At 34.1% G+C, this 12,643-nt stretch overlaps 1 protein-coding gene across 3 annotated transcripts; it reads right to left on the reverse strand.

The window, feature by feature from the left end:
- Positions 1-77: 77 nt before the first annotated feature.
- LOC128012833 (chemerin-like receptor 1) lies at positions 78-6,307 on the reverse strand. 3 transcript variants are annotated; one of them, XM_052595404.1, is made up of 3 exons: positions 3,502-3,854; positions 2,884-3,297; positions 78-2,070 (listed from the first exon to the last, which is right to left on the reverse strand). In XM_052595404.1, exon 3 carries the CDS (start codon positions 2,032-2,034, stop codon positions 1,024-1,026), a length of 1,011 nt encoding a protein of 336 aa, XP_052451364.1. In that variant the 5' UTR covers positions 2,035-2,070; positions 2,884-3,297; positions 3,502-3,854; the 3' UTR covers positions 78-1,023. The 3 variants fall into 3 exon arrangements, 2 of the variants coding, with proteins under 2 accessions (XP_052451364.1, XP_052451354.1); XR_008183196.1 differs by lacking the exon at positions 78-2,070 and adding an exon at positions 6,187-6,307 and having other exon boundaries at positions 3,242-3,297; positions 3,502-4,920; XM_052595394.1 differs by lacking the exons at positions 78-2,070; positions 2,884-3,297 and adding an exon at positions 6,187-6,307 and having other exon boundaries at positions 3,485-4,920.
- Between the last annotated feature and the right edge of the window lie 6,336 nt (positions 6,308-12,643).

Consider the following 12,643-nt stretch of genomic DNA (forward strand, 5'->3'; position numbering starts at 1 on the left):
TGAATGTGTTGTGTATGGATTAAATTTATAGGCATATTAAATAATTAAGAGAATTACCAGAACTTAAAGAAACAGAATGCTAAGAACAAGATTTTTATTATATATTTTTATGCATATGTTACCAAAACAAAGAGCGAGAGAGATGTGGAGCATGACTACATTTGTTTATCTTGCTCAAATGTTTAATACATTCTGTACATTCAAAGACATCCAAATTATTTTATACCCCCACCCACATATATTTATGTATATGTGTTAATAAGCATCATGTGTTAAACATGCAGAAATGATAAGATATATACTGAAAATATTCAATAGCTAAAAAGTGGCATTTCAATTTAAAATGACTTGTAAAGTAGCTTTTATTGAACCTTTTTTTTTACATTTATTTTATTATTATTATTATTATTTTTAAATAAGGGCATCCAAGATGTAAGTGACTTTATTTCCTCCATATATTTCTTTAGTAGAACAGAAATGGAGATTTTTAAAACAAACCATTGCAGTCTGTTAGTCATATAATGCAAGTAGATGAGAATCACAGCCAAAAAAAACAAAAAAACATACACAAACAAAACCAAATTAAACCATGCGGCTCGTAACGATACATTGATGTGTAAAGACACAAAATGATCAGTTTGTGCAAGAAACTGAACAGTATTTATATAGTTTTTTTGCAGGGCATCAGAGGTAAAAATAACTATATAAATTCTTGCACAGACCGATTGTTTTTTGTCTTTACACATCAATGTATCGTCACTGTCCGCAGGGTTTAATTTGGTTTTGTTTGTGTATGTTTGGTTTTTTAGTTTTATTGTATATTTTAGCCATGATTCCCATTGACATCCATTATATATGACTAACAGACTGCAACAGTTTATATTAAAAATCTCAGTTTGTGTTCTGTAAACTACATCTTGGATGCCCTGGTGGTAAGCAGATCAATAAAAATAAATAATTCTCCAACCACATTTGGAAGAGAATAAAGAGAAATAGATTTAGTCCATGACACGTGTTAGAATTTCAGACAGCAGTGGAAAGTCCATTATCTGTAGCACTGGTAACTGAAGTTGCTCTGAAAGTACTTCGGTTTTCTTCATCAATGGCGCTCTCAATCTTCGAAAGAAAGGAATAGCATTTCTTCTTTAAGTCCTTGGCCATAAATGCATAGAGGAACGGGTTTAGAAAGCTGTTTGCACTGGCGAGAGTACCAGATACCTGTTGAGCTGTTTTAAAGGCAGAGTTGTTCTCAGATCTGTCCAACTCTAAAACAGAAACTATTTGAAATGGCAACCAACAGATGAAAAAAGTTGCGATCAGTAATGTGGTGATCTTGTAGGGCTTGGTGGATTTGGACATTTGGTTTGATCTAAGTTTATGGATCAAGATGGTGTAACAGATGAAAATAGTCAGGAACGGAATCAAAAACCCAAAATTAAAGCGCATGAACACAACGGTTTTGTGGTGATCCTTATAATTGCTATAGCATTTTTCTGGTGATTCATTTAGAATCTCTCTGAATTTGGCAGATGGAATGCTAAGCAAAGAAGACACAAACCAAGCCAGCACAACAACTAACGAAGCTTTCTTTACAGTGCGTTTATTCTGGGCCCAGACAGGAAACCTGACGGTGATGCAGCGATCCACACTTATGATGACCAGGATAAAAATGCTGCTGTACATATTGAGGGTCATAGCAAAAGAGTTGAACTTGCATAGAAAGAGCCCGAAGCTCCAGCTGTCCTTAATCAGGTAATCAATGGTGAAAGGAAGAGTAGCACAGAAAAAGAAGTCAGACAAAGCCAGACTCAGGTACCAAGTGCTGTTCACTGACTTCTTCATCTTAAAACCAGTAATCCAGATCACTGCACCATTTCCAGTGATGCCAAGAAGGAATATGATCACATTAGAGATCACTGTGATTACACATGCTGCTTCCCTGCAGTATCCAGGATGTAAGTCCTCTTGAAGTTGCACTTTAGTTAATGTTGGTATATAATAATCATAATCATATTGAGATCCAGTTGTAGTCATTGTGACTTCTATTATAACTGAATAGGAAGCAGAATTCTGTAACAAAAAAAAAACAAACAATTTATCCAACTATATTTAAAGTGTAGTCATCTTGCATATTTTTTAAATGACTAAAGTGACTATGCAAAAACATGGCACTATTACCACACAATCCACGCAGAATAATAATTTCCTATAATTTCCATAAAGTTACTTTAAAATATTAATAAAACAAAAGATAAAATAGATCAAATTTGTTTTGGGCACATTGCAGATATTTTTGTTTGTACTGGTCTTTTTTTTTTTTTTGCCTACTTAACCAATAGATCATTTTCACTGGCAGTCTCTTGGTGGGTCACCATTGAAAAAAACTCCTCTCAGTAGTAAAATAACAGAACAAATTCTGCATGATGCATACAATATATTTCCGATGAGACCTTTTCTGACGTGCAGAACTGTCAGAAAAGACCAGTAAATAGCACAATGCAAGCAGAATTCTCCCATAGCTTCCTTTTTTTCATGTAACATGTTTACACTTTCTGATTATGCTTTTTTGACCTTAAATTATATTTGATGGGTTACATGCATGCCTGTTTGTATGAAGAAAATTGCCTAATTTGTTACTTAAAAAAATATTTCAAAATTTAATCCATAAAGAATCACAGAACAGAACAATTTACACAAGTTTCATGTTATTCACATTTGAATCTTAAGTGCAGTTTAAATGTAATATCCTAGTTGATTTTATTGAAACATAGAATTGATAATCATATGCATCTTAATTATTTTGCTTACTGTCTTTAAAATTCAACTGAAAACAAGTGTTCACTGTATGATCAGATACACATATGACATCTAAAGTTAACCTACCTCACAAAGGAAGCCTCACAATGCCCTTTGCAATGCTTAAGAAATCAACTTCTGCTGCTGTGTTGTTTGCTGATAAGTGCAGACTGAACTATTGCCCAAACATTTTAACACCAAGTTCCTCTGTACAATGCAAAAACAAACAAACAAAAAAACAATTCAAAGGAATGAGACTGTCGACAGCCACACTTAACAAGAACCTTATTCAGAACAGCTCAGTTTATCTGATAGTTAGCGATAAGCTGGTTTGAACTAAAAGAAAGACTTAAAAAAAAATCATCTCAGTTATACATCTCTACCGCGTTTACCATTGTAGGAGGATGCTGAAATGTGTTATGCTGTGTAGCTCATGGTGCCATAATCGCAGTCAAAACAAAAATGTTTATTATTCACAGAGAATTTCAAAAACATTAAGAACTGTACTAGATTAGTACAAGTCGTTATGAAGATTAATGAACGCTACCTTGCATCAGGAAGCCATTTGCATTGTGCATAATGATGGTTTGTTTTTAGATTGTAAATAAAAAATGTATTCAAATGAGTTGCATATTCTAATTGCAAAGCTGCAAATGTAGGCTTGGACAAGTAAAAAGCAAATAGTGGATTAAGAAGTCAAAATACTATTTAATTTCCTTATCATTCAACATAAACATATGACTTTAGAGGGTGTTCACACAGGACGGGTTTTCAACATTCAACTTATTTTTTTTGGTTTATGTATATATCAAACATACATCAAGTAGAAAAACACACAAATATATATAGTAAAACATAATTCAATAATCCTTTTTTTTTTTTTTACTATTTCACAACTTTTTAAACTTTTTTTATTATTGCATTTACAGACAGGAGGCACACTTAAGTGTGAAATTGTATTTTATTTCAGTTTAAAATTAATCATACTAAATGAATGCATTTAATTGACATCCCTTCTTTGAAGTGGCTGAAAAAAATATTACTTTGAGTTTATTCTTTAGATATGAGTGGACCCCCTAGCATCCACTGAGCTGGAGCGAGACAGGTAGCGACTGATGGTTCGGCCCTCTTCTCCAATAGCATTCTCAATCTTTGATAAGATGGAGCTCCTGAACTTCTTCCTGAAGTCATTGCCCATGAAAACGTACAAAACAGGGTTTAGGACGCTGTTTGCAGCAGCAACAGTGGTGCCAATTTTCAGTCCGAGAGCAATGACCTCAGTGTTGAAGGTTTTTTTTTGTTCGATTAGCACAAATGTGTGGTAGGGCAGCCAGCACAGGAAGAAGGTCAGAATGAGAGCCGTCATGATCTTAAAAGGTTTGTTGGACTTCGCCATCTGGGTGGCTCTCAGTCTGAGGATGATGACGGTATAACAAACAATGATGAGGATGAAAGGGATCACAAATCCAAAAACAAAGCGGCTCATGGCGATGATTTCATGGGTGTACTGGCTGGACGTGTAAATGTTCATGCATCGGTTTGTGCCCAGGTGATTCTGGACGTCACGGTACATGATAGATGGGATACTTAAAGCTGTAGAGAAGATCCATGCGAGTACAATTAATACAGATGCTTTTCCAGTAGTGCGTTGATTCTGTGCCCAAACAGGAAACATGACGGCGACGCAGCGATCCACACTGATGATGACGAGGAGGAAGATGCTGCTGAACATGTTGAGAAACATGATGAAGGATGTGAACTTGCACATGAAGAGGCCAAAGATCCAATCGGATGTGACGCTGTAGGCAATGTTAAAAGGCAAACAGGCACAGAATATGAAGTCAGACACAGCCAGACTCAAGTACCAGCTAGTATTGACTGACTTCTTCATGCCAAACCCTGCAATCCAGATAACCACACCATTTCCTCCAAGGCCCAGCAAACAGATGATCACGTTGATCACCAGCAACAACAGGCAAAGAACCTGAGTGAAACATGTGATGGGGTGGACGTGGAAAGAAACTTCTTCATGAGTTAAATTATCAGAGGAGGTGGAATTATCATAATCAATGTAACTGTTATAGTCAAAATTAAAATCTGTTGATTCCATTGTAATTTACGTCCCTGTAAGCAGAGAAGGAAATGTTTTTGTTAAATAAATCTTTCTTCAGTAAAAGCATAAATCTCAACAATATCACAATCACTGTTCCTAGATCATTATTTCTCAGCTATATGTAATTTCAACCCAAGTAATATCATGAACCTCCAGGATAACATTTTCTATGAAGCTCGAATTTATAATGCATTATAAGGGTAGTCTTAAGACATAATAATGAATGTATAGATTATTATATATATATATATAAAAAAGTATAATATGTTGTTTCATCTCATAAATCATCATAACAACAATTATAATACATTATAGAACTTGTTATAACTTTTATGAGTATGATTATTTATAACACAGAATGAACACCATTTTAAATCCACTTAATTTATGGTATACTGTAAATCTCATATCTTGACATTATTTAACTAAATATCTTACGATCTTACTGATATTACATTAAATGTGGTTAAAAATAAATGTGCCATATACATCTGATCATATATATAATCTTATGGCTGTTTAAGAAAAACGCTTTTTTAATGTATTATTATTGCTGTTGTTGTCGTTTATTATTTATAAGAGGCCTTTGTCTGCTTTAAGTTAAGTAAGAAGTTATCAATGGCCAAATATGAGACTTATTGTACATTATAATTATGGAAAATATAATCCGTTGTAAATTAAGAGGATGCATTGTGTTCATTCTGTGATATAAATCATTTTACTATTAAAAGCTATCACCACAAATAAGTAAATATTATAATGCATTAAAACTGTTGTTATGAGATGATACAATATATTATAAGATTTTTTTATATATAATACAGTACTTTATGCATTCATTATAATCCCTTAAGAATACCCTTAAGATATTATAAATACAGGCTTCATAGTGTTACCAAATTCAGTTCTGAAAACTAAAATATAAGTTAGATTAGCTACATGCATGGATATGGTTCTCTTAAAACCTTCAATAAAGAGAAAATAAAAACTTTTAGAGAAGCGTGCAATATCTAAAGATAATAAAACATATCTAAAACAATATTATATATACATACATACACACACACACACACACACACACACACACACACACACACACACACACACACATATATATATATATATATATATATATATATATATATATATATATATATATATATATATATGAATGAATGTGTCTCTATAGAAAAAAAAAAACACTTAAAGGCAAACACTTTGATGTGGTTTGGAGAACATTTTCATAAGTCTTACAAGATAACAAGGCAGTCTCTCACCTCAGCCTAATAGCAGTGTCTCCAGCATTACTGCACAAACATCATCTTGTCATCTGACAACTGTGTTACTTTTATAATAAACCAGTGTCCTATCCTTCTATTGAGCAATATTGTGTGCATGACTCCACATGCTGTACTTCCACATAACACTTCCACAACTGTTTTTTGTTTTCCTAATCAATAAGATCCCCTACTTTCACTTCCTGATTTTGTTCTTTTAGTTTTGTGTCCTTGTTGCCCTCTACATGATCTGATTTAATTCAGTGCTATTATCTGAAGCTATAGACCAGGCAAGACAAAATGTAAAAGATGTTGAATGTTCATCAGCATGTGTGAATATTGTTTTAAATATTAATAGTAAATATTTTATATGGTGTAATGTACTCAGTATCACTTCTTTTTAAAAACTATATATTAAAACTTTTAGAAAAATGTTACTTTTATTATTTTTTCACAACAAACAATAATCCTGATCACAAAATGACGATACCAAATCCCTGCTAGGGGGAGGAATGAACAACATTAAGGAGTGCACGTTTGTCAAATTAAAATAGCTTTTGTTGCTTCAAAAGGCCTGTTCCTGTAGATCAACTGGTAGAGCATTGCGCGATCAAGCATTAGGTTGGGGGTTCAATTACCCGGGAACACAAGGCAGGTAAAAATTGATAGCCTGAATGCGCTGTAAGTCCCTTTGGATAAAAGCGCCTGCTAAAAAATGCATTAAAAAAATGCATAAATATTGACGTAATATGATTTGCTTCAAATTCAAAAACTACAAAGCATGCTTTGCTTTTTGTTTTTCCTCAAAAATTACATTTATGAATTTGAATTATGAACTTTTGTCATTAAAATAAAAAAAAATATTAAATAAACATGGGCTTATTTATCTTTGGCATTTACAAAAATACTTAAAAGAAACATTTTTCACTGTATAATAAAATGTACATGTAAATGTAAATGTATGTTTTGTTTAGGAAAACTTATCTGGTCTCTCCTTTTTTTGACAAGTGTTTCAATAACAGTTTTATAAGAAATGCTTTTCATGTTGGATCCAAATGTACAGTAAATCAAAATGTCTAAATATCTTGGCATAGCAATCGGATATTATAATGTAAATGTGTTATTCCTAATAAAGTAAAAGTTATTCACAGAACAAAATTATTCACATATGTTATCTTGTTAATGCAACTGTTTGTGACAAATGTACCTCTTGATATTTTACTTTGTTATCAAACCACATATTTTTCTTAAAAAACAAAATTACAATATTCATCTGTTATTTATGTTAGCCATCCTAAGGAAACCATAATATATTACCTTTATATATATTGAAACCCTTTCTAATATGAGATCAAAAAATAGGAAGCTTATAAAAGCAACAACATTTCTGCACTAATATTATATAGCACTTTTTTATCGTGCTTTTTATATCCTAGTATGTTTATGTAAATTTTTTGCTTTGCTGTTGGTTTTATTCTGTTTTACATGCTTTAAACAGTAGAACATTGCCTTGTATTTGCCTTGTACTTGGAAATGATGGAACTAAAATAAAAACTCATCCCACTTCCTCAGTGACATCAGCCTCCAGAAAGTGACATCATTTTATTGAGAAGGCAACAGCACAAATACCTTTAGGTGTGGATTTAATGAATTCTGTGATGATGTGTCTTTTTTTTCATTTACCTAATTAATTCATGTAAAATTATTATTAAATTATAGAAATGGTATTACACTATCAAAATTTCAAAAGATAACTTTTATTTTCTCACTGACTGAGCGATGGCTAATTTAAGCTCTTTATTTCCATCCTGTTAGGCTGATATTATCCTGTTTGGCATCGTATTCAATTAATTGTGTGATTAGTTAAAGTTGCAGTTTATGAGTTTGAGTGTGAATATTTCTGTCCATTCTATATAGAATTCCTTTCATAAAGTATGCCACAGCCCTACTAATAAACAATAATTATTAAATTTTTAAAAAATATTCAGTGCAATTTCTTGCTCTGAACATGGTAAAGCAGGTCACTTCTCGAGCACTTTCTCTTTCTCATCACAGGTCTGTCACTTTGAACACAGGCACACACCTTCAAATTTATAAAACCTTGTACCTTTATTTTTAACAAATGGTTTTTATAATATAATAAATCATTTAAATAAAAATTGTTTGACATACCTTATCAGCCTTAAAGCACCATTCAATGCAGATTCAACTTTATCTGTGTGTCTTCAAGTCAATGTGAAGTTCAGCCCAGTCACAGGAAATTTGTTGCCAGCCACAGAACAGTCATACCAGAATACATTAACACCTTCTCCCCCATACAAACATTATCTTTACCTTTAACACTAGAACCGCCTTTTCACTCGTGGCTGTTTTTCAGATGTAGACTACATAGTAGATTTAAAATAAAATATTAATTGACTTTTACTAAACTTATGTAATTTACAATTTACAATTCAATGTTGTTCAAATTTATTTAGATAAAACCAGATAAAAAAATGGGGCATTTATACCTATAAGTGCCAGTGGGTCAAATTTACCCAGTCGTGGCCTAGTGGTTAGAGAGTTGGACTCCTAACCCTAGGTTGTGGGTTTGAGTTTGAGGTTGAGCAAGGCATCAAACCCCCAACTGCTCCCCGGGTGCCGCAGCATAAATGGGTGCCCACTGCTCCGGGTGTGTGTTCATGGTGTGTGTGTGTGTGTGTCTGTTCACTTCTGTGTGTGTGCACTTTGAATGGGTTAAATGCAGAGCACGAATTCTGAGTATGGGTCATGTCACTATTGAATGCACATATTTTCACGCTGTCGTTTACTAGCTGCTTGTGTTTTAACATTGTACATTTCTAAGCAACACCTTTCACTCACTCATTTCGAAATTATCAGTTTCATAAATTAAAAATGTAAAAATGACAAAAAAAAAGGAGACACTAAATGCCATGAGTGATGGAGAGTCTGATGGTAAGATGCGTCCTGGTTCAGCTTAGCATCTGACGGTGATCCAGATATCATAATTACTATCATATTTTCATGTTGTACCTTGAAATTACTCTAATTGGTCAAACTTTGGTTTAATTATTTAATTTTTGTCTTGCCATATCATTAATTGTTCGCTACTGTTTTGATATTCTAGTCTGGCTGTTTGCTGAAGAAATAAATTAATAAAAATCCAATCTATATGATGTCATGAATAAAACTTGATTACCCAAGTTTAATGGTGTGGTTCTCTTATTCAAACTATAAAATGATATAATTAAACAAATTAATAAATATTTGGCTGTGTGCTTAAATTTGTCATCGCATCATCCAATGCAGTGTGGTGAATTTTTATTGCTCATTATTGTCTATAGGCTTTATTAGTATCTCAATATATTGATTAATGACGTTGTATAATAATATACCACCAAAATATTTAGGCTACTACCTTCTATTTTCCGCAGTCAGTTAATTATTATTATTATTTTTTTTTACCTTAGGCTGCTGACCATTATACATTATATATTATATATGTGTAGCCTGCATTAAAAAGTCTTGAACATAAAACAACAGGATAAAAATGACTCTAGACACTTCTTTGTGAAGACAGTGGCATAATACAGTGAAATATATGTTCTTTATCCATATAAATACAGTTGTAATGTTCGTGGGTAAAATGTACCCGCTGGCGGTTTTAGGTATACAGCAACCTCAGGTACATTTAACTGTAAACCTTTCAAAGATGACTGGAACACATCCCAAATATATTGAACTATACCTAAGTACATGTTTATGGTGCACCTATGCCTGAATAATCATCACCATCTAAGATTCTGTGAATTAAATCACTGAATAATTTATCAGATGATTCAAACATTTAACACTTTGTTCTTTCTGAAAAGCTATTGCAATAACCAACCCCAAAAGGGTCAGGAAACCCAACCCATTCCAATATTATCCATCTGCAGACCCGCAGCACAGCCGTTTTAGAACCGCCGTTTCAGAACCGCTGTTTCAGAACCGCTGTTTCAGAACCGGAAGTGAGGGGCGGAGCTATTAACACCTAGAAATAGCGGAGAGCACGGTGAGTACTTTTGCTGTCATATGGTGAATAATTTTCATTAGTTTTCACAAGTTTTTATTAGGTGTTTATATTTAATTTGTGATTGGCTTCATTGTCTTATTGAATCTTCAATTTGTTGTCGTTTTTAAGGTGTAGAAGTTTTCTGCGGAGTTTTGATTAATCTCGTGTTGTAAATGGGCCTTGCATATGAATAGTTTGTTCTCGTTTCACCTGTTGTATGCATTGTTTGTGAAATAATGTTACCGTATAGTTTAGCTATTTTAATCCCATTTGTCGTGCTTTCATCTCTTATAGAGACATATAACTATTCAGAATGGTGACGCATTACCTGAGCTGCAGCAGTGCAACAAGTGTTGCAGCAATTATCACTGCCCTTTTTGCGCGGCCAGCGTGTTTAAGCCAGCCAAACTGGTCAAATTAAAAACCCATCTTCAAAGCCACTTTAACAAGGCAGTAGTCTGTGGAGGTATCTTGATTTGTTTAATATGTACTTAAAATATATATTATTGTGTAATAGGTTACCAATTTACTTATTAATTTATTTTAGGCTATACTATACACAGATGTGGACTAGGATGTAGACCAGCTCTACATCACCACTGTCCATACTGTGAAACAACAATTTTAAAGAGAGGTGATTTTGAAAAACATGTACAGGTTTGCAAAAAAACCCCACCTCCAACTTCAGCCACAATTCCATCTCCAACCACTGCAGCATTGACCACACCAGCTGTGAGAGGGACACCATCTTCAACCACTGCAGTGCTGACCACACCAGCTGTGAGAGGGACACCATCTTCAACCACTGCAGTGCTGACCACACCAGCTGTGAGAGGGACACCATCTTCAACCACTGCAGTGCTGACCACACCAGCTGTGAGAGGGACACCATCTTCAACCACTGCAGTGCTGACCACACCAGCTGTGAGAGGGACACCATCTTCAACCACTGCAGTGCTGACCACACCAGCTGTGAGAGGGACACCATCTTCAACCACTGCAGTGCTGACCACACCAGCTGTGAGAGGGAAACCATCTCCTACCACTGCAGTTCTGACCACACCATCTCCAACCACTGCAGTGCCAACTACACCAGCAGTCTTCTCAGGAAGGGTTTGTGTAAGGCCTGTGATCAGAAAAAGATCCCCAGTTTGCAATATCCTCATTAATAAAAGAAACCTAAAAAAGCACATTGACCGCAAACACACAGAAGAGCCAATACAAGACATTAATGCCACATCCCATCTTGAGAGCCAGTGCATCGATAGGACAAATGGCATATTTACAGTTCTTAAAGTTACAAAGGGTCACAGTGTTCCTCTTCATATTCAGGTCAAGACATGGGGAGAACATCATAAGTTCATTTGTGAAACAGCTGTCTTGAAGTAATTACTTTGGTCTCTATGGAACGAGTAAGTATTTGTATAAAGCTGCAAATAACCTGAGACATAGTTGTCTAGCTTGTTTATAGTCTTACATAAGTACGTTATGTTGTAGGGATTGGATGTGTGGACAGCTAATGCATATGTTGTGGTGACCTGGTTGCCTCCAAATAATCTGGACCCATCCTTGTCATTTCCAGTGAGGCCACAAAGTTACATACCATTTACAGCAGTGACCAATTTTATTTTAACCATCTGAATGTTTTTTTTTTGTTTTTATATATATGTATTGTTTACAGGATAACATTGCACTAAAAGACTGCATTATCTTCCCTGCTTGGAAGCCAGGACACTGGATGTTGTGTGTATGTCATTTGTGATCTAGCTATTTATTAACTTTCAAAAAAATTAACTGTCAAAAAAAATTTACTGTGTTTGTCTTATCAAAATTCAGAAATACAATTTCATGATTTGGAAGAACTAACATTTTTTTGCAGGTCATGAAGCCAAAAGATAGACACATGTTCTTCCTAGATTCAACCAATCCATATGGGTTGGGTGATGGGAGATATATGAAAGCTTTCAGGTTGCAAAAATAAAATAGTGAAAATGTTCAAGGTTCTAAGTTCAGGCTTGCTGTTCAAGGTTCGCTGTTCAATGTTTGTGTTCAAGTTTTGCTGTGTTCTGTGTTCTTAGTTTAATAAGCTTGCTTAATGGTTACTTGCATGATGTTCTGTCTTTGCATGGTGTGACAGTTTTTACAAGAAAGACCCAAATACTGTTGACTGCTATGGTTTCAGAGCATCAAACTGTATGTAATTTTGCATATTAGCAAATATGTTTATTATGTGTATTTTTGTTGCAGCAAGATGACAGCCAAAATTGCACCTGGAACATGGATGCTAATAAAAAACAAGGTTGGTTATAGGAAGTATGCTAAAGTTGGGATAGTGGGAAGTGTCAAACATTGTAAAAGGTTTTTTTATATATATATTTTATTATTTTGTTTTTTTTTAGGATA

This window comes from Carassius gibelio, chromosome A5 (genome assembly GCF_023724105.1).
Source record: "Carassius gibelio isolate Cgi1373 ecotype wild population from Czech Republic chromosome A5, carGib1.2-hapl.c, whole genome shotgun sequence".
In the NCBI taxonomy this organism is placed as follows: domain Eukaryota; kingdom Metazoa; phylum Chordata; class Actinopteri; order Cypriniformes; family Cyprinidae; genus Carassius; species Carassius gibelio.